A 23,299-nucleotide genomic window follows, 5' to 3' on the forward strand; every position below is an offset into this window, starting at 1 on the left:
TCATCCGGACCAGGGAATTAAAAGAAAAAAGAGAGCATTTTAGATTCAGAAAATCCAAGGTAACAATTCTGCATTTTCTCCATGCTTTCAAGCTGGAATGTTTTAATTATTTTTAATATAAAGGAAACTTTTATGTATATACAAAAATGTGTGTATATATATGACTGAATTTGTTTAATGAGAATAAGGGTAACTTCCCCTGCATGCCATTTTAATTCATCGAAAAGCTCATAAATTGAAGTTCCAGAGACTTTTCAAAACATCATTATTTCCCCTATTTCACCTTCTTCTGAGATTTTCTATTGTTTATTACACAGAGTGCCAATTGACTTCACAGTTGAGAAGCATTTATTTTACAGGTAACAGTTGGGTTATCTTGGTGAACATCAAGGGAAGAAGTTTGAGCCTTGAATAAATCTTCTCTACTTTTGGTGGTACTAGGATCCAAGGGGGTTGTTCTGGGCAATTTTTGCCTTTCGAACAGCAGATTTTGTACTCTAGGAGGCTTTACCAGATGCTCTTTTCCATAGAAAGGTCTATGGCAAAATATATTTTTCACTTCCATGCATTCCCCTCGGATTGCTAATATTCTTTCAATGTTATGCAGCTGGACATCTGGAATATTGTTACAGACACTAATAAATGCAATTTTAAATCATAACAGATTCTATGTATTGCAATCTTATAGGATTGATAACAGTTATGTTGTTCTTTAGAGAGGAATAACAAAACAAATGGAGGCCTTATAACAAGGGAAGGATTTTCTCTTCTTCCTCCTTTTAGGATGGCAGAGGAGTCACCAAGCAGGGAGAGCTGTTCAGCTGCCCAGGGGAAAATCACAGCTATTCCAACAAACATACCCAGCTCACAATTAATACACAAATTAATACCAAAATGTTCTTAACAAATGAAAAGCTTCTGTAAAGCAGCAAAGAACTGACCTGCAGCTCACACAACAGCTGAAGCTTGATCTCTCACAAAAATTTGAGGCTCTATATTCTTATTTCAAAACCATTGATTTTCATGATGCTGCATCAATGTGAAGTTTCCTTAACAACCTAAAGAATGAGAAGGAGTAACTTGAAGTAGTATTTCACTTACAAGGAAGATTATATCACTGTAATGTGCTCTGTCATAAATGTGAGTTCCCTATAGCATGAACATCTCTGCCACTGCCCTACTGCTATTGGCAAATAAAATTATTGCAAGTATTACACCAGTTCTCACTTAAGCTGCAAAGTGACTACGTTAATAAGTGTCTATGTTAATAACAAGTCACTACACTGAATACCGTACTCTTCTGAAAATCTGGCTGTAAATATTACGTTGACAGCTGCTGGGTGATGAGCTGCTTTTTTAGGGATTTAATAGAAACTAAAATCTGTTGAAACTGGAAACTGTTCCTGGGTGCTGAAGAGATTAAAAAATCCTTATGCTACTAGGTTGTGCGACTCAGTCCCAGGTCCACCATCTCTTCCTCAACAAGCAGTGCAGGAGGATGGGAATGGGGGCTGTAATCAGACCATAACAGCTCCTCCCTACCATTTTGCCATTCACTAACAAGCTTTCAGAATAGTCCCACCATATTTGCTGAGGAGCTCAGCTCAGCTGGAGGGCTGGGACCAGCTGGAACCTGCTGTGTCTGGCAAGGGGCAGCCCCTGATCTCCTCTTTTAGAGGCCCCCCTACAATCTCCCATGACAATATCATGCCACCAATGCCACTATACATCTGAGGGCTCTGGAAGTAATGCATGACAGAAGAAGAGAGAAAATTTAAAAATTGTTTTTGTTTTTGAAAAATGGTTTTGAAAGCCAGTGTGGTGGGTTTACATGTTAAGGGAAAAGGATTAGAGTTTCGAAGGGACCTGATAAGACTAACAAACTTACTACTGCTACAGAGAAGAGACTTAGATTTTTGCAATATTAAATATGACAACAAATCATCGATTTCTTTTCTCCTCCAAACTTAAACCCAAAAGACCAAGACCTTTGGGCAATAGCTGCTGCTTGCATTATCACAATATACCAAAATACTTAGAAGGTTTATTATTAAATCATTTTCCTCCCTTGAGCACTGCTGCTGATAGCCACCACCACTTCCCATCCAACCGCTTCCTCTCTCAGTATCTCCAGTGTTTGAAATCCCATTTGCCTCCCGGTTACAGTACTGGAGGGAGGAAAGAAGAGGTTTTTAAAATGAAGTGCAATTTTTCCCATTGTTTCTGCAAAACCCAGGTTTGTTGATCTTTAGATACACTGCAAGGAAAAACTGTTCATAAGGACTTCTACTTGGATCACAAGATTTGTAAACCCTTTTAGGACGGAAACTGATTCTTTTTCTTGGGTACTTAATCAGCATGGCAGCTACTTATATAACCCAAATTCAGCAAAAGTTTAATCTTATTTCTTCATGTTTAGAGCTCCATTCATATATCCTGTAACTATGCATTAGAAAATATAAAGTTTCCTGCACAATTTCAGAATAAGACGCCTGAATAAATAGCAGATCAGCTGAAGATTAAGCAAATATTAGATTTAAAACAGGTAAAAACAACAACAACAACAGCTAAATATATTTTTTTCCCAAATCTAATCAAATAATAGACAACTGATATTTATTTTAGGAAAACAAAAGTACAATAATTGATTATACTAACACACATACTCCCTCTAGTCAGTTGTCTCCAAAGTAAAATATTCCCAGGCTTTCTGTTTCAGTTAAAAACTTTATTTCTTTGCCAGTAAGTTGCAAAGAATTTTATATATCACGATTATAGAATTCATTTCTGAATGTCTGCTGTTCTTTAAGCACTGGCTTTGCATAATGAAAAAAATAATAAAGCAACCGAAGGCATGCTAGCATTCCATTCATCTCGGCTTAAAATTTTGCCTTTACTTGGTAAAACCACTTGAACCTCTACACTTTGGACACAGCTCTCTTACACCTGAGACGGTACAGAGGTGGTACCTTTCATTCCCAGCTTGACCCTTAAAATGTACTAAAAGAATATATGGCATCTGTATAGCTACAGACACGCACATCCACACAGGTGTCTTCCAGACATCAAATGACCTGTAGTGGGTCTGTTCTTCCCCGGACATCTTGGACCCTCTCCTGTTCCTGAGGCCAGGCTTGCTCACCATACTGGGGTGAGTCTAGTTGTGAAGGCAGCTGGAATACAGCCAAAATAGCCTCCTCTTCAAATATTTCCACATAAGGTATTGGATTACCCAAAGTGGAGGTCAGAAAACTCACAGATTTCATAAGAAAGTCCCAGTGAAATTCTGCTATTTAAAGTTATTACTGCTTTTGGATAAAAAGATTTTCTTGCTATGCAACCCATGGGAAGCTATAGGTATAGTAAGCATAAAACCTTTTGACCTTTTTTTCTTTTTTTTTTTTTTTTTTTTCCTTCATTGAAAAGAGAAATTCAGGAGACCTGTGGATTTGTATCAAACTCAGAGGAGAATATCCACTGAATCAAAAAAGTAAAGCATCTCTGAAATGCTCTAACCATTTCTTTCATATCAAAAGGGAACTGTTTTGACCATTTGAAAGAACTACTCTTCCAGTTCTTGCTACATAAGCTGTAGCCACAATCATCCCCTTCACAAAGGGAAGAAGGAGAATGATGACCACCACATATTAAAAAATAGCTTAAGTAGTCATCTGGGAGGCAGAAGACAAACTATTGAGAGTCCTAAGGCCTACGTGCAAAGGTATATATTAGACTGTGCTTACCAGTAAACCCATAAAATTCTTAGGAATACATATTTCCATCTTTTAAGTCCTCTCTACTGAAGCCTATGTGTAGGGACAAGCAAGTATCCCCTGGAATATTTGAACAGTAAAAGCAATTGCTTGTCTGAGAGCGGACTAATATAGTGTGAGCAACAGAGGTAACAGTAATTTCTCTTTTTAGCCTGAAGAAAAGGAGTGCAATAATTTAAATATAATAAGTTACATGGCTCAAAATGCAATCCAATAAAATATTTTAAAATATCAGCACTTTTGACTACATGTAATGAAAACTAGCATAGGTTAACAGTGCATCTTCTAATTAGTAGGTTCAGGTCAACTCCAGAAATAACTCGAGCATAGTGTTTGCCAACATACCAGCTTCTCTGAGAATGAAAGAATCACACAGAATCACAGAATTGAAGGGGTTGGAAGGGACCTCGAAAGATTATCGGGTCCAACCCCCCTGCCAAAGCAGGTTCCTTAGAGCAGGCTGCCCAGGTAGGCGTCCAGACGGGCCTTGAATATCTCCAGAGAAGGAGACTCCACAACTTCCCTGGGCAGCCTGTTCCAGTGCTCCATCACCCTCACTGTGAAGAAGTTCTTTCGCATGTTGGTGCGGAACTTCCTGTGCTCTATCTTGTGGCCATTACCCCTTGTCCTGTCCCCACAAACAACTGAAAAGAGGTTGGCCAAATCCCTCTGTCTCCCTCACCTCAGGTATTTATACACATTGATGAGATCCCCTCTCAGTCTTCTCTTCTCCAGGCTGAACAGACCCAGGTCTCTCAGCCTTTCCTCATAGGGAAGATGCTCCAGGCCCCGTATCATCTCTGTGGCCCTCCGCTGGCCTCTTTCCAGGAGATCCCTGTCTTTTTTGTACTGGGGAGCCCAGAACTGGACACAGTACCCCAGGTGAGGCCTGACCAGGGCAGAGTAGAGGGGGAGGATCACCTCCCTTGACCTGCTGGCCACACTCCTTTTAATGCACGCCAGGATCCCATTGGCCCTCTTGGCCACCAGGGCACACTGCTGGCTCATGGTCAACCTGTCGTCCACCAGGACCCCCAGGTCCTTCGCCTCAGAGCTCCTCTCCAGCAGGTCGCACCCCAGCCTGTAACTGATAAGTCCGGTTGTTCCTTCCCACGTGCAGGACTCTACACTTGCTCTTATTAAACCTCATTTGGTTTCTTCCTGCCCATCTCTCCAGCTGGTCCAGGTCTCGCTGAATGGCAGCACAGCCTTCTGGTGTGTCAGCCACTCCTCCCAGCTTTTTGTCATCGGCGTACTTTCTGAGGGCAGACACTATTCCCTCATCAAGGTCATCGATGAAGATGTTGAACAAGACCGGACCCAGCACCGACCCCTGGGCAATGCCGCTAGTCACAGGTCTCCAGCCGGACTCTGCGCCGCCAATCACCACCCTCTGAGCTCGGCCAGTCAGCCAGTTCTCAACCCACCTTACTGTCCACTCCTCTATCCCACACTTTCTCAGCTTTGCTAGCAGGATGTCGTGGGAGACAGTATTGAAAGCCTTGCTCAAGTCAAGGTAGATGACATCCACTGCTCTGTCCCCATCTACCCAGCTGGTGATGCCATCATAGAAGGCAATGAGGTTGGTCGAGCATGACTTCCCCTTGGTGAATCCACGCTGACCACTCCTCATAACATTCTTCTCTTCCAATTGCTTGGAGATGGTATCCAGAACAAGCTATTCCAACACCTTTCCAGGGACAGTGGTGAGACTTACTGGCCTGTAGTTTCCCGGATCCTCCTTCTTGCCCTTCTTGAAGACCGGACTGACAGTGGCTATCCTCCAATCTTCAGGCACTTCTCCTGTTCTCCAGGACCTTTCAAAGATGATAGAGAGCGGTTTGGCCATCACCTCTGCTAACTCCCTTAGCACACGTGGATGCATCCCGTCGGGACCCATGGATTTGTGTGTGTTGAGCCCACTCAGACACTCCTGAACCACTCTCTCGTCAACCAGGGGGGAGTTCTCCATTTCCCAGCCCCTTTCTCCTCCCGCCAGGGTTGAGGAGTTCCAGGGGGGAGTCCTTGAAGCAAAGACTGAAGCAAAGAAAGCATTCAGTATCTTCGCCTTCTCGGTGTCTCCCGTTACCAGGACACTCCCCTCATTCAGTAAGGGACCCACATTATCCCCAGTCTTCTTTTTACTGTTTATATACTGAAAAAAAAACCTTTTATTATCTTTTATCTCTTTTGCAAGCCTCATCTCTAGGTGGGCTTTAGCCTTCCTCGTTGCGTCCCTGCAGGCCCTGACAACACCTCTATACTCCTCCCAAGAGGACAGGCCATTTTTCCACATTTCATAGACATTCCTCTTCCTTTTGATCTTATCAATGAGCTCCTTGCTCATCCACACAGGTTTCCTGCCCCCCTTCCCCGATGTCCTGGTCTTAGGGATGCACCGATCCTGAGCTTGGAAGAAGTGCTGTTTAAATGTAGCCCAGCTCTCACAAGCACTCTTGCCTTATAGCAACCTAGCCCAGGAGATACCCCCAAGCAGGTCCCGGAAGAGGTCGAAGTTGGCTCTTCGAAAGTCTAGGGTAGCAATCCTGCTACTAGCCTTACTTCTTCCACCAAGTTCCATCTTGAACTCCACCATCTCATGGTCGCTGCACCCCAAGCTGCCCCCAACCTTCACATCCCTAACAAGCCCATTCCTGTTGGTAAGGACAATGTCCAGAAGTACCCCCCGCCTCGTCGGCTCCTCCAACACCTGTGTCGGAAAATTGTCTTCAACGCATTGTAGGAACTGCATTGAAAGGAATCTACTGCTAAAGGTACCTGTTTCCACTGAAACATGCTGGAATATTATGCTGTACATATATGTGAGTATGAGTGTGCAAGTATAAGCCTGTGTATATTTGACAGATTATTATTATTTTTTACTTTAAAAAATGAATTAGGTTTTGCACTGAAGTCATATTATAAACAGTCTTTCTAAGTGTAGCTCCAATTACACAGAGACATCTTAGTAATAAACCACCTGTTACAAGAATGCCATTCTATTGATCAGGTTTGGACTTGCAGTGACTTTCTTTTCTTCCATGATGGACGGCAGAAAAGTATTTGAAATACTCAGAGAATCTTCCATGAGACAATAACCAAGAAGAAATCTTCTGCATACATTTCTTCTCATTGCCAAGTTTAAATCAGAACCTTTAATTTTACTTTAACATAGTTTGCATGTATTAATCATATCATTAATGTTATGACTGACAGATAGACATTAGTTTAATGGAGAGTTCAGGGTTCTTAAATCAAGACAGGCTTTTGGGTTTTCATGATTAATAGAGCAATACCCAAGCCACATATGCTGTAAATGAAAAGAAAGATGGATAATGAGTTCATGCATCCGTTGAAGGAATTTTAAAATATATGGTGGGCTACGTTACAATGATAGCACATTACACTGGAATTAATGCATGATATTTTGTCTGTCATGGTCAATGTTAAAAGTACAGAGACTAAGCAGGGATATTCACAAGTCAGACTGCAGTACATTTAATTAGATGTAGGATGAATGGGGAGAAAAAAAAAAAAAGGAAAATTCCAGTTTGAATGGGTTGTTTTAAGTCAAAAGTTGTTTTAAGAAAAAAAATACAAAACCCAAAGATTTGGGTAGGATTTCCCTAAATTCTATAATCAAATATCTTTGTATAAACCTCATACCATTTATTTTATTTTATTTTATTTTATTTTATTTTATTTTATTTTATTTTATTTTATTTTATTTTTATTTTATTTTATTTTATTTTATTGACTTACTTATCTATTGAAATACAGTACATCATTTCTGAACTTTACCAGTCTCATAATTATTATGTAACACATGACAAGATATTCTTAAATTTCTTAAACTTATGACTTAAGAAAAGAATATCAGCATTGTGATTTTTGTCTGAATAGGGCAAAGGTTTACAGGAAAATAAAGTAACCATGTCATTGCCAGCTAAAGCAAGTAATACCAAGAAAAGCACTGATGTGTGCATAAGTGTTGTGGGTTTTTTTTGAGATAAGACGGAATTAAAGACAGAAGATATATTTAAAATTTCTAAATGCTTGGCATGAATACAGTGACAGTACTGATAGGAGAGTGCGTCCTCCCTGTATGTGTGTACATACAGATCAGACAAAGGGTAAACAGGGAGGAGTACATCTCATTACTATATTTGTATGTGTGCTGCTATGTTTTAGGAACACTAACAAACAAGTAAATAAAAACACTAGGAGGAATAAAAGAAAATGGCATATTGTTATAACTAGGAAATAAATATTGCATACCACAAAATTGAGGTTATTTTTCCCCAAATAGATTATTCATATTTTCAGGAAATAACAAGTACATTTCAAACTTAGATCTTTGCAACACACACAGAGAACAATTACTCTTTGTTGTAAGCTAGCAAAGTGTATAAACTAATTTGCTGCATCAATGCCTGTAATTAATGTTTCCTAACTTATCTTAGATCATATATACTACATTACACCTGTAATTTTCCCAGGTCATTGGCAATACATTACTGCAGTGCTCCTAAGAATTCATTCACATGATATATTTTATTTCTGTAAAGCGAAGATTACTGCTCATGCTGTCTTAGAACCTCTTTCCTTAGAGTATGTCAGCATCACCAAAAAACATACATTCTTTAACATCTGCATGGATTTGATAAAGAATTAAGCAAATTACAGTGGAAATGGAAGAAATAGTTGCAAAAGAAAAAAATATTGCGTTATTTTCCTTTGCACACAATATTCTTGAAAATATTCATTTTTCAAATGCACCACGGCACAGAAGCTGAACAACTAAGAAGAATATAGGAGGCTGCTTATAATTACCTGAATGTTGGAGCAAGTGCAAACATCCGCTTGCACTATGATCAATGCCAGACCATAGTCAAGAATGTTAATTAGAATCTCATCTTCTTCTGGCTCCAGTAAACAGCTTTAAAATCTTCAATGTAAATTGGAATCATTGCACTGAATCAAAAATAAGATCATATTAAGGTCTATCCCAGCTAGTTTTATTAAACCATTCTTAGTCAAAAAGGGTCCTGGGGATATTGGTTGATAGCCAGTTGAATGTGAGCCAGTGGTGTGCTCAGGTGGCCAAAAAGGCCAACAGCATCCTGGTTTGGATCAGAAGTGGTGTAGCCAGCAGGACCAGGGAAGTGGTTGCCCCTCTGTATTGGGCTCTGGTGAGGCTGCACCTTGAGTACTGTGTTCAGTTTTGGGTCCCTCACTACAAGAAGGACATGGAGGTGCTGGAGTGTGTCCAGAGCAGGTCAATGGAGCTGGTGAAGGGTCTGGAGAAGAAGTCTTATGAGGAGCGTCTGAGGGAGCTGGGGTTGTTTAGTCTGGAGTAGAGGAGGCTCGGGGGAGACCTCTTCACTCTCCACAACCACCCCGAAGGAGGTTGTATTGGGGTGGGAATCAATCTCTTCTCCCAAGTACCAAGTGCTAAGACAAGAGGAAATGAGCTTAAGTTGTGCCAAGGCAGGTTTAGGTGTAGATATGTCACCTTATACTTCTACACAATACTTCAACTATTTATAAACTTCTATTTGCCAGCTTATTACAAGCATTACATAAAACTTCACTAACTCCAACATGAGAAGATGAAATTCGATGACACTCAGCCATAAAAAAATGTAATCTGACCTGAGAACAAAATTAGTTTTGCTTATGAAAAGGAAATATTGCAAAGTAGTTTGCTTGAGATGCAACACTAAGTGTGTGGAGAAACGTTTCAAACTTAATCATTCAGGATTTTTTTTTTTTTAAGAATTCTCCTTAATAGTGTCAAGTTGTTTAGAAAACAAAAATAAAAATAGAACAAACCACTAAATGAAATTATTAATGCAGGCTTTTATCACAAAAAAAAAAAAAGGCATGAGAAGGTAAGGAAGACTTAAAGACAAGCCAATTACTTTTTGATTACACTAATTCCAAGAAAAGTAATGTTGTTGCTGGCATTATAGTAAGAATGAACAGGGAAACACCACAAGTTGTCTGTCTCAGGTTCAATTTCTAGTTCCTTCATGTGATGAATATGGCTCACAAATGATGAAATGAATACCATATTTGGTGAGTTTTTCATGTAATATGTGAAAGAACATTTTGATATACCCAGTGAATTTCTTAACTTCTGCCTACATCATTTGGCAATCTCAGTTGTCTGAGTATCGTGGTGATAAAGTGACAACGAAACTACTAAGCTTGCCTGACCTAAATTAGACAGTGATTCAAATGAGATGGGGCAATAGGTCATCTCTGGCAAAAAGTCAGTTCTGGTAGTTATTCCAAAGGAAATAAAGGAAATTTCTGATTTAAAGCTCATCTGTTACAATCTGCAGTCCTTTCCACCAAACACATAGCTTTCCTGATCATTCTGTTGCCCTCTATCTGTTGCCTCAACAAAATTAACTACCTGCATTGATCTGCATATCTTCAGTACTTTTTTTCATGGAACTAAAAAGATCAGTATGCCACTGGAGTTTTTGTTGGTTGTCCAGAAAACAAAACAAAACAAAATAAAACTCAGATTTTTTTTTTCTCATAAGCTTTTGAAATAATCATAGTAATAATAATAATAAAAAAGTAAGAGAAAAGAAAAAAGAATCCAACCCACTGCTAAGACTTCTGGCAGAAAGGGGAGAATTCATTGACAACTGCAATAAGGCAATTATTGGATAACTTACCTTCAGGGAAACTGGTTTTGCAACTTCTAATTGGAGATTTAGTTAAGATCTGAATCAGGAAGGTTTATATTCCTACTGTATATTATATTTTAATTGCTTTTTACAGTCTGGCTGAAAGTGCCACAAGGTACAGACTTATAATTTGAAGATATTATACATTCTCCTTTGGGAAGTGTCAAGAGTCAGCAGCAGAGGGAAGCAGAGGAACTGCAGTACTCCAATGGAATTGCCTCCATCCAGGCAGATTTCTCTGGGAATTAAGTACATTGCTTCCTTTACCAGTTTTAAACTTGTCCCTCTGCTATTACATATTTGAAGGTGCATTTTTGCTTCTTTCCTGTTCATTTTTTCTCTTTTGTGTTACATGATCAGCTGAGATAGAGTGCCTTAAGAACAGTTAAGTGCAAAAATATACCTGGATTTTCATACAAATGAGAATGAGGCTCCACATTTTAATGACTGATGCCTGTACACTTACTGCTTTCTCATTAGCAGAAACGTGTGTCAGGTTATTGAAGTGGTTTGAATACTGACAGTAAATGAGCTTCAGGGGGTTTTGATCTGCATTTCTTAATGTTTTAGTTACTCTTTGTGGAATCTGATGTGATACAGTAGTGATGATACCAATTGGGTTTTTCAGATTTCTGTAAAAGCTATAACTTTTTATAGTGAATCACAAGTTCTTACTACAGCTACCAAGAATACCCTTAATACTTTCATAGATTGTCATAAAGAAAAAAAAATAATAATCTGCATAAAGTTATTCTCTATTAAATTGTTAGACAAAAAAAAAAAAAAAAAGTCCAAAAGCTTCCTGGAAACATTACCAAAAAACACTGAGATTACTTTTAGTACTGGAATGCTTCTTTGTAAGGTCACAGTTTTGAAGGATAACCTGTTTTACAACGAGATGATGCATTGCAGAGAGAAGGAGCATGTAATAGTGTTAAAGCTATACAACCTGGAATGCCTTATAAGAGAGTCTAGTGTGTCTCAGCAAAAATTCATTCCAGAAGAATTCAATCAATTCTTGGGAGAACTTTCTGATGTGAAAAAATAATTGAGTGCTTGACATCTAACTTTATAGGTCAAGCACTGAAAAGGCAATATCTTAGCAATAAATTGGGATGAAATTGTAGAATTTCAGTTGTGAGGTAAGTTTGTGTTTCTGTGGAACAGATGGTTTGGATCATGTAGGTTTCAGAGAGTGCTTTCCATTAGGACAATAGCAAATCAAAAGCAATGCTTTTATGTTTTTTCTCCCAACCTTATAGATTTTAGATTAACCATTTTATATCAAACTGAGGATTCCAGAAGCTATCTGACCTAGAGCTTAACTAGGACATGCCTGCTTTTGAATTAGCAGTCTTGGTCCACAACTTTGTCTGCTTCTTCCACAGGTTAAAAATGGGTCTAATAAGAGATTATCTCTTTCTCGCAGTATGAACTTATATTCGTAAATGACCGTGACTATATAAAATACACTAATTTAATTACCAATGTTATCCACCTTCTAATGTTGCTGACCTTGATTGATAGGTTTTTAAAAAGAATCTTAATAGTCAGGTATTTTACAGAATTACTCTGGTGAGCTTTTAAATAAGCAGTGATCTAATGCCACCACAATACCTTTTCACACAAATAACACCTTTAACAGCTTTCTTTGGTAGGTTTTAATGTTTTATTTTGGTTTATTCCTTTTTAGGAAAAGGAAGAAATAAAAGATTATGTAATTTTTACTTATAAACTTAAATGGGTGCTGACACTACCTATTTATAATTCTGGAGAGGGGAAAAAAAAAAAGAAAAAGGATGGAGGTAGTCATAGCTGCAAACAAGACCTTGCATTTGTTCTGCTCAAAGTTTGCATCAGCAGTATAAAGAAAGAAGAGGCTATAAGCCACAGTTGTGTTTAAGAAGTGTCTGCAAAACCTTGTTTTTAAGGTTAAAAAGCCAATTTGCACTCTAGATCCTTGAAAATGATCGTGTTTGGGAACATCAACAACCAGCAGCAAACCAGTCTTCTCTAGTCTTTGCCCAGTCTTCTGCACAACCAAATGGTAGAATATAGCTAGGATACATTTACAGTAGTGAAATGTCATGAATCTGCCTCTCATAGGTAGTTCCTATTCTGCAGAAGCCTAGAAGGAAGAAAAATGTATTTGTGTCTCTCCTGTTAGGAGAGCCATTCACTCATATTTGATACTGCTATTAGCCAGCAACAAAAGCAATAGGATGTAGTTATTAGCACTTGCCTATATACAAAAAATCTGAAAGTTAAGAATAATAGAAATCACCTGAAACCAAAACACCAGCCTCGATGATGAATGCTGATGATCCTCAGATTGTATATTAGCTATTTTGACAAATACACTGAAAGGTCATTGTCCCACATATCATGAAAACCTCTAAAAAAATGCATCTAGGATATGAGTAATATTTAATTAATGGGAATTTTTCAGAGGTCCTGAAAGGTGATCTTGTGCTTTTAGGAAAAACAGTGCTTCTCAATCCTTTTTGGGTATAGTGTTGCTGTTTTCTTTGGACCCTCAAGATGACCCGACATAAGTGGTCTGAACGTTTCATATTGCAAGCTTGTAGCTTTTATGTTGTAGTGAATGTGAGATAATAATTTCACCTTAGATTCTGCCTATTATTGTTTTGTACTGTGCTTATAATGAACAGTTGTCATTGATCCTTACAGAAGTCGAAATGTGATTTTTGACTAGACAGCCATCATACCATCATGTGTTGTTCTTTTTGTTTCCTCTTTTTCTTTTTCTTTTTTTTTTTTTTCTATTCCACTGCTTAAAACAATTATTTTGGCTTTTCTTGAAGAACAATTTGAAACCAATGAAAAAGACCATATATTTCATTTTCTTAACTCTAAACAGGGGAGGCTGTTTATTCTCCTTTGAGATTAGACTGACATTCAAAGTTCACACTTAGGACTTTATTTTCTGACAACTCTCACTGCAAAAACAACAGTACTTTTTACTAGAAAAATGTGGAAAGTCCTGTTTTTAGGGGCCCTCAATTATTTTTCATGACATTCCAAGAATCTTGTTATTCAGTTTACAAAGCTTGTTGTCTATCAGTCCAAATACTGGATCTAATTTTCCCATCACATTTATCTACTAAGTGAACAAAATCTATCCATCATAAAGTGTAAGAGCTGAAAACAGATCATTGGTACTTTGGATAGCAGCGATAATCCAATAAGAACATAAAAAGATGGGGGAAATACACTATATCAGTGCAGAATTTCAGATTTACTGAATATGTACCGCATGTCTATAAACAACACTAGATTGTGTTTTGGATGGCTACAGAAAATTTATCACAACATCAGGGTTTTTGCAGCACATAAATATTCACCACTGGGAAAAGCAATTTAGCATCTAATCAGACATATCTGACTATTTATTACACCATGATTCTACTGCTCTTAACACTGTATCGTGCCACTAATTTAACATTAATGTGATGCTATATGAACTTGTTCTAAAAAGCAACTCTTTCCATGTATAAAAGTAATATCAAAATATGAAATCTTAGTTCCAGCAGTGAAACATTTTTTCAAAAGGAGACACCAATACCCACTTTTTCATTTCCTCTTCAGTAACTGATAGCTACAGCCTCTGATATCTCCAATCACAGAAAATTGCAGAGCCACAATAGCCCATAAAAGAGTCTGTAAGGTGTCTTTCAATCTCTAGTCCCCAGACTATTTGGAAGTAGTTCCGGGTGTCCAGAATCAGGAACTAAGAAAAAACCAACATGCTGTTAGATTTAAATTCAGGGTAAAATAAAATAAAACCAAACCAAACCAAACCAAACCAAACCAAACCAAACCAAACCAAACCAAACCAAACCAAACCAAACCAAACCAAACCAAACCAAACCAAACCAAACCAAACCAAACCAAACCAAACCATGAAGCTGGTAAATTTTAGAATCCTAATTACTAAAGAATATAATGGTAGCTACAATTTTATTTGCATGCCCAGAGATTTTTGGAGAACAGGGTTACTGGGGGCTTTCTTTGTTTTTTGTTAAAGAAATCCACGCTGCACAAAAGAGTCCTCCAAAGATTCAAACTTACAGACAGTTTCTGCTGCAAGTACTTCCAGCAATTGTTGGCATCTTTTAATACTGTCTGGATAGAATTTATTAACATATATAGCCAGAGCTCTGTCCTCTATTGAAAGGCGATATAACACACATTCCTTGACAGATTAAAGCAAGCTATACCATAAATTGTGCAGATTGAGTCCTCTTACATGGCTTACCCTAATCATAGCTCTGCCATTTGCTTCTCATGACAGGAGAAAAATAAAAGTCTCATAAAACTACAATAAAATAGACAGTCTGCCATTCCTCCCTTAGAAAACATTTGTCAGAATCTCTTCAAAAATAATTGGGAAGAAAATGTGCTGAATTCTACAATCTATTGAGTCATTTTTAAAGCTTGCACAGGCATGTTAAAATGATCAGCTAGCTTGGGAAAGCATGCATTTTACATTGTCAAAAGCCTTTCGTAGTTTGCTTCTTCTGCCCCTTAAGAATAAGTTTCCCTTGAGTTTAAACTTAAATATTTATCCAGTGAGCAAGAAACAGCGCAACATTTAGGTTCACGTACTGTACCACAGACTTCAGTGATCTAAACCATGCTTTTCCCCATACATTTCTCCTATGGCTTCATGATTTACATTTTTCCCCTTATACAGTATCTGCTTTTGAATATTTGCTGTTTAAATGAAAGCAGTGAGGAAGTCTTCTTTTGCTGTATATGAAAAAATTCAGCTCATGGTACATTCTTGTCTGTCTTTTCCAAATATAACTGCTGAGAAATGCTTCATTTCAGAAAACTGAACTCTTGTAGTGCAGCAGACTGAGGCTGGCATCTTCAGCAACGGCAGTTGTTTCCCTTCTTGGTAAGAGAATAGAAATTGAAATGGAATTTAAATTAGGATTCATCTTTGTGCAGCAAGGCCAGGAAGCAGTGACAGAGCAATTCCGGAGGTGAACATCCCTGTATTGTACATCTACCTACCAACATGTAAGGTGTCTTGGTAAAGGACAAAAAGCATAATATGTGAACTATGGTTCCTTAAAACAATGGACTGTGACACCTAGTTGAAGACACATAGGACAGCTTCAGAAGCAGGCAAGCTCTCTCTATATAAAGTAATACTTACTATGGTTTTGACACATAAAGGACCAAATTAAATACCTTTGTTAAAAATGTATTAAATAATGAGGAACCTTTGAACAGCAAAGAGTGGCTAACTCCTTGAGAGTTCATGACTGGTTGCCCTAATTCAGGATTGCAGGTTATCTGTATGTAATCTGTACTCAGTTCTTCTGCTTTCAGAAAGACTTGAACTTTCTTAAAGCTTTTTATAATCTTTTATAGTCAGGAAGATACAGTTTTGTTAGCTACACAGTGTTTATTTAAAATACTAATTTACAGGAACTGTTTCCATCATTTCTGTACTTCTTCATTTGATTTTTTTTCCTATCAAGTTTATCCCTGTGTTCAAATATCTCTACCAGCAACATTCCTTACACAGAAATATTGTGACATTTCCTTTTGCAGATGGGCCATGCCAGAAAAAAAAAATAAAAAAATGTTGATGCAAATCAAGGTCCAGGATAGTTAACACACTGAAATCATACAAAATCAGCAAAAATAATTGAACCAGAGTATAATAAAGCCAGCCTCAATAGTGCTTGGCTTCACTACAATTTGTCATATCCAATTGGATTAATGTCTCAGTCAATAGCTACAGGCAAGTCAGGTAGTTTAAAATGCTGATCGGTTGTGAGATTAAAAAAGACTCTCTGCCTGACATGCAAAAAAATGTGCTGACATACAGTAGATTCAGATTATAAATACATAGGTGCCAGTTAGGTATTACAAACTATGCATATTGTCCAAGATTGAGAAAACACATGTACTGGGTTTGTGTGGCAAAGTTTTGGTTATGGGTGGGCTGCAGCGTTGGCCTCTGTGGACAGAGCCCAGCAGCTGCCCCAGGTCAGTTCAGAGCCAGCTCCAGCCAGCTCCAAAAGGGATCCACTAATGGCCAGAGCTGAGACAGCGAGCTTAGTCCTCTGAGAGAGCAGAGTTCAGAAACTGCGGGAGGGGAAAAAAAAAAAAAAAAAAAAAACACCTACTGGGCAGCAGCAGCTGGGAGAGAGAGGAGTGAGAAGCAGCCCTGCAGCCCCCAAGGGCAGTGCAGCAGGAGGGCAGGAGGTGCTCCAGGCACGCAGCAGAAGTTCCCCTGCGGCCTGTCCCTGACCCTGGTGGAGCAGGCTGTCCCCCTGCAGCCCATGGGTCCCACACGGAGCAGATCTCCACGCTGCAGCCCGTGGAGGAGCCCCCGGTGGAGCAGGTGGATGTGGCCTGGAGGAGGCTGTGGCCCATGGAGAGCCCCCGCAGGAGCAGGCCCCGGGCCGGAGCTGCAGCCCGTGGAGAGGAGCCCCCGCAGGAGCAGGGGGTCTGGGGGGAGCTGCCGCCCGTGGGGGACCCGTGCTGGAGCTGTTTGCTCCTGGGGGATGGGCCCTGGGGTATGGAGCCAGTTGGGAGCATTTCTTGGGAGCAGTTCTTGAAGAGCTGCTGCCTGTGGGAAGCCCACACAGCATCACTTCGAGAAGGACACTGGAGAAGGGGAAGAGAGTGAGGAAGAAGGAGCAGCAGAGACAAAGCATTATGGGCTGGCCACAACACCCAGTTATGGGGGAGGACATAAAAGAATGTGGTTGGGGGGAAGGTGTTTTTAGTTTGCTTTAGTTCTCACTGCTCTCAACTGTTATTAATAGGCAATAGGGTACATTAATTGCCCCATGCTGAATTTGTTTTGCCTATGGCAGTTATTGGTGAGTGATCTCCATCTCCTTATGTCAATACATGATCTTCTAATCATCTTTTGTCTTCTTGTACTTTTGAGGAGGGAGAGTGATGGAGCATCGTGGTGATCCTCAGCTGCCTATCGTTTGTAACACCACCACACCATGAAGGATTCGTACTGGTAGGTGCTTAACATCTGTTACAGAAGACTAAGTCTTCCCTTTACTGGAACAACAACTGAAGGACTTTATCTTTTTGCTTTTAACACACTTGAAAACACCGATTCTTTCAGCCCATACTATTCCTCTTTTACATGACTACCAGAGTTACAGCATCATAAAACTGGTTTTCCACTCCATGTACTCTAACTACGCTGAGTGCCTGGCATCTGCTTATAGATTAGGGAGCCCATTCAGCTATGCAGAGATTACATTTTAATTTCTAGTTCTTTGAGGAATCATGTGCCTAAGACAGAAAAGATGAATAAAACATATGTTTTTTTTTCTATTAAAAATAATTATAGTCCATGTCCATTGTGGCATATTACCGTATCTCAGATTTTGTACCTTAAGAATATGCATTGCAAAGTATGTGTATGATTAGTCCTTTCAATCATGTTGTCTCACTACATTATTTTTTTTTTTGAGGCAGAAACAGTTAGATTTCCAAATGGATTTCGTTGCTGCAAGCACATCCTGAGTTACCTGACACTCAGAGTGGAATTCAATGTCCTGGGTTAAGCATCTTGGAAAGAAAAACGTTCTGTGTCTCAAAATGATTTTCACAAACCATACAGGGAAGCTGTTGCTGCTAACCAACCGGATAGGGAGTTCTGGACAATCTAGTTGGCATGGCTAAGAGCAGTCTTTCTTTCAGTTTTCAATGCAAAATGCTCTGCATCTTCAGTTCTCTAGAAGAAAAACTGAACAGAAAAACACATTTTTACATAGAAAATAAATTACTTGAGCGGCTATGGCAAAATGTGCAAAAGCATATATAGTGCAGAGACATAGTGCATGCATTTTCTCACAATAAAACCCAAGTGAAATCAATGGATTTGAACGTGCTATAGCTTTAAAAATTACATTTTCATAGCGTGTTGTTGTGAAATACATTGCTGAAAGCCAAAATACATTTATAAATATTCATAAATTATAAATAATTGTGGAAAAGTTAAAAAAAAAAATTCTATTGCTGTCTATTAACTGATAATTGAAATATAATCATGGCTATTCCTAAATCATATGGTTATTACCAGAAGCTGGGAGGGGGGATTACTCCACACTCTTCCTGTTCTTACTCCCTTTGCTTACACATCATCTCTGGTTTCCAGTAGAGGGATAGACCTAGCCCAGCTCTGAAACATCTATAGAGTTGAGGGGAATAGAAGGAAGGGATAGGACTGGGGAACAAAATAAGTTTGAAACACAGGTGAATAAAAGAAAATTGGGTTGCAGGTTAAGTTCAAGTCAAAAGAAGTAAACAGTGATGTCAAGAAGACTGTATGTCCCATTGATCATAATGGTTTCCAGTTGTAAGGACAGGCCCAGGCATACTTGGCGAAAAAAATGAAAAGCTTTCCCAGAAATAACAGACCTCTGGATCAGTGAACAATATATAAATGGAGACAAGTGATAAAAAAGAAGAGATGAAGACAAGATATTAAAAATGAGATAGTAAGAGTGGTATAAAATCTACAATCCTATGCTGTTTAGACACTCAATTTAACAGTGAAAATAAACATCAGTGAAAAAAAAAAAACAACAGTGAAATCCCACATCCCTACCAACTTTTAAAACCCAGCAAGAGGTGATACTTCTCCATTTTGATCCAGTCAGCTAGTGTTTTACAATAGTTATCGCCAGTGCAGCTTGTTTTTTCCATTCCTTCTTGCCCTGTGAGGTTTCAGCCAAAGATACTCCACATTCAACTGAGTCCACTTCAGAAGTTTTCATCTCTATTTGGAATTTAACATTTATCCTTAGGGGCAATCGCCCAATTATGAGTTTAATTTATCCTGACTTAGAAACAAGCTCAGAATAAAATATAAGTTCTCGTCTAAACTTTATCCTACTATCCTCAATAGAGTTTGGAAGTTTCTGTAGAGATGACATTTTCTCCTATGACTTCTACCAGTTTCTAGTTTCAGCTGGATTGAAGAACAGCAAAAGCCATATGATAAAGGAAGTACTTTTTACAAAATTCTAGAAAAAGTTTAGGTTCAATTTGTTTTAAGATTTAATTGGGTGATAAATCATCCCCAAACCAGCAAGCATTCACAGAACTATATCTAGATGAATCACGTAAAGAAGATACAGTAAAGGATCTGTTCCCACAGCTCTTGGCAGAGAGCCCAACTGTAAAGGTTTTTCCCTGAGCCAGAGACAGCAGAGAGGATTCATTTAGCTACACACACTCATAAGAGAATTTCCTTCTAAAAAATAGCTTCCCCAATAAAAAATGTAGAGATTCTTACACACGTAATATAAGAAACACTAAATTTAGTATCTCCGATTATGATGCAGAAGTACTGTTCTAGTTGAGTAAAAAAAAAACAAAATTGCCTTCCTCCAAATTTAAGATAATAATATAATGGAGAGTAAAACATAGGAGACCTGACTTTTTTTTTTTTTTTTACGAACAATGAAAATAGAAAATATAACATTATATTACGAAAACATTATGAAAATAGAATTCTAGATCTGAGCTATTGGAATACAGTTTCAAAAATGGCTGAAATGTCTTTTCAGTACAGATCTTTTCTATATTTAACCTTTTAGAAATATAAACAAATGGGAAAAATGTATATATGTACAAAGTCTCTGCAAATGAGAAAGTTTTTTTTTTTTTCTGAGAATTTCAAATTGTCATGCTATTAAATCTGAAAATTTCCACATAGGTCCGGTTCAAACTGCAAAACTTCAGAAAGTACCAGTGAATATTCCAATGAGCTACAAAATCAAAGCTTTAATGTCTATATGGAGAAGTCAAGTACATCCTGGTTAGGGAAGGATAACATTTGGGATATATTTGTCAGTAATTTCTCATGGTTCAAAAACAGAAGGAGATTCTTCGAAAATGAAATCTTGGCATCATACTGATCATTAGGTATGAAGGTTTAGTGTGTGGTATCTACAAAGAATGGTTATAAATCAGACCATATGTCATACTGTACAGTCGTTACTAGTTTAATAAAGATATTTTAATGATAGTGAATTTATTTCACAAGCTGTCACTTAAACTTTTTGAAAGTCAGGATGAAAAATCAAGGAATGATTCAGATTTAGCTTTCTAAAACACTATATAATTATATTTCATAATTTTCAACTTATAAACACCTAGAAATAAGAGAACTTACTGAAGTAAATTACTAAGAACACAGCAATATCACCTAAAATTAACATATAAAACAAAGCTACATTGAAATCATTTGATATTTCCCTAACTGAGTCAGAGAGATCAGCTGCACATAATTTTTTTAATGCATCAGGCATAGCGTGCTAAATGTTAATGATTACATTTTAAGGGTTTAATGGTTACTATATTTCTAACGTAAGAAATAGCTGTTCTAATGGGAATGTACATACGCTTTACTAGGCAGCTAGTTCCCCAGTTAAAGATATAAAAAAAGATTCAGAGTTCCTCAGGGAAAACCAGAGTTGTAAACGTATCAGGGTTAATTGTCTGAATTATTGGGACACTTTTATCATGAGCTTAAGTTATTAAAATGGGAGGCATTGTGCAATGAACTTTAGATTCATACTTTTGTCTGAAAATACAAGCTGATTTTAAGCGAAAAGAATAATTTTAAAGATAGCTCTTAGCAAAGAATTTTAAAACAGAGTAAGCATGAACTATTAAATTTCAGATTCTTTAAGAATTCTCTTCTGGAATGCTGACCTTCTGGCAAGCAAGAATACTCTGACTGGTAGGTTAGAAACTTCTTGAGCCATGAATACTTTTTTTTCTGTACTGTCAATAGATTTGGAGGAAACAGGGAGTCAGAGAGGAAGAGAAGAAGAGAGGGAAAAGGAGATAAGAAAAAAACAAAACAAAACAAAAAAAAAGGTATCTTTTCCACCTCATCCCCAAGATAATTCCAAAGGAATACAGTGTTCAAGATGGATCTTTCTGTCTTTGCACACAAAATTATGAATTTTTAGATTATTTTTTCAAGATGCCTTCAGTGTAAAAGGAAAGCACTGTACTGGAAAGGGATTTCTCTTTCTCTGTTCCTGGAAGATCTGGGGAAAATAGCTGTCCTCATAGTCAAGCATGAAAAATTGAAATTTACTTTTAATTATGCCAAAAGAGAACAGGGAAAAGCATGGATGAATTTCTAAAGGAACCATAGGAGAAACTGCATAAAAGAAAAAAATGCTTCCCTGAACGCAAAACTTCTTCAGAGAATATGTGTGGTATTAGCTGCAGATAGTATTCATGTCTAATCTTGAAAGAGGTCTCTATTTCTTAAACAAATTTGGGATATTTGAGGTTCATTATTTAAAGTCATCTAATGCATTAAGTGAAGTGACTTTTGTTCTTACCTACCTAGGACCTTAAGGCCTTTCCAAACATGAGGAAATATGGTCCTTCCCTAAGGTACAATTAAGAGGTTTTCAAAAAGAAAAAGGAATGATAGTCACAGGCAGAAAGAATATGGTCACCTATTATTCATTCATATACCCCACATTAAAAGGACATTACAGCTGTGAAGTTAAGCTCTTTAATGTAAGGAAAAGTTAAAAGTTAAGATTGGCTCACAGTCAAGCACAAAAGGTTAAAAACAAATTCAGTTCATGTCTGACAGCTCTTACCTGTTTCTCCCATTGCACAAATACACAGAGAAGATCTGTTTGGTGGTGATGTTACCTGCAAAAGTGGCTCTTTTGCCAGTTACTGCAGAGGACAATCAGAATGTTGGAATAAGGATATTCAGGTTCTCCTTGTTCTCCTTCCACAGTCTGAAATGGCATATCTGGTGATGGCTAGGGACTTCTTTTCCACCACTAGTCCAACATCATTTTTTTCTTTTCTGTTCGTTCTTTCTTTCTCTTTCTTTCTTTCTTTCTTTCTTTCTTTCTCTTTTTCTTTCTCTCTTTTGCTCTCTCTCTTTCGCTTTCTCTTTCGCTCTTTCTCTTTCTTTTTCTTTTTCTTTTTCTTTTTCTTTTTCTTTTCTTTTTCTTTTTCTTTTTCTTTTTCTTTTTCTTTTTCTTTTTCTTTTTCTTTTTCTTTTTCTTTTTCTTTTTCTTTTTCTTTTTCTTTTTCTTTTTCTTTTTCTTTTTCTTTTTCTTTTTCTTTTTCTTTTTCTTTTTCTTTTTCTTTTTCTTTTTCTTCCTTCCTTCCTTCCTTTTCTTTTCTTTTTCTTTCTTTTTCTTTCTTTCCATCTCTGCTTCCTGTAACCCAGCCCATTCTAAATCCTTTTTTTTTTTTTTCTAATTCTCAGTCCTATTCAAAAGGCATTTGAATGTCCCATCAAGAGCATTACAAATGCTCTTCAAGACTTTCAGTACAGGCCATAAACAAGTGATCATACCATTTCTCACAGCTTCTCCTCTTACTGGTCATTCCCTTCATAAGCATGCAGGCTCATCCTCTCTACCACCCAAGTCCAAAGAATGTGTTTAAGCTTCATTCATTAAGGTGTTTCTCCTTAATTCTAAGGCAAAACACTGACACTGGCCAAAGTACACTGGTACTTGCCATCTACCTGAGTATTTCTGAAGTCTAAGAACACCGTTAATTAACTCAATAATTTGCTAAGTACACCTATGCAAGCTGTTCAAGGTGAGGTAGCAGAGTGGGTCTGCCTAGGATGGAATTTGCTTTCTTCATAGCAGTCTAGCAAGTAAGCCCCTGCCTGGGGCTGCCTTATATGTTGCTTTAACTGCACTTCTGGATAAATGCTCTTAATTCTAAGTTGCAGTGATATACTGAGGCTTTCCTTGCCTAATCCTTCTAAAGTAAAATTTCTCC

At 37.9% G+C, this 23,299-nt stretch overlaps 1 protein-coding gene and 1 long non-coding RNA gene across 4 annotated transcripts in view; both read right to left on the reverse strand.

The window, feature by feature from the left end:
* LOC308199437 overlaps positions 1–23,299 on the reverse strand; it is a 282,512-nt gene that overhangs the window by 111,627 nt on the left and 147,586 nt on the right. The window lies entirely within an intron of this gene.
* On the reverse strand, positions 1,015–22,849 carry LOC308199427 (uncharacterized protein). 3 transcript variants are annotated; one of them, XM_080603579.1, is made up of 3 exons: positions 22,141–22,849; positions 18,028–18,245; positions 1,015–1,058 (listed from the first exon to the last, which is right to left on the reverse strand). In XM_080603579.1, the coding sequence occupies exon 1, from the start codon at positions 22,733–22,735 to the stop codon at positions 22,259–22,261; it is 477 nt and encodes a 158-aa protein (XP_080459705.1). In that variant the 5' UTR covers positions 22,736–22,849; the 3' UTR covers positions 1,015–1,058; positions 18,028–18,245; positions 22,141–22,258. The 3 variants fall into 3 exon arrangements, with proteins under 3 accessions (XP_080459705.1, XP_080459704.1, XP_080459706.1); XM_080603578.1 differs by lacking the exon at positions 1,015–1,058 and adding an exon at positions 14,064–14,231; XM_080603580.1 differs by lacking the exons at positions 1,015–1,058; positions 18,028–18,245 and adding an exon at positions 18,436–18,725 and having other exon boundaries at positions 22,196–22,849.

Source organism: Anser brachyrhynchus (genome assembly GCF_964034855.1).
Source record: "Anser brachyrhynchus genome assembly, chromosome: 8".
NCBI classification, from domain to species: Eukaryota; Metazoa; Chordata; class Aves; order Anseriformes; family Anatidae; genus Anser; species Anser brachyrhynchus.

What these genes read in the sequence shown, in the direction of transcription:
- LOC308199427 (XM_080603579.1), bottom strand. Translation starts at nt 22,735, where the DNA reads ATGGGCTGGGTTACAGGAAGCAGAGATGGAAAGAAAGAAAAAGAAAGA.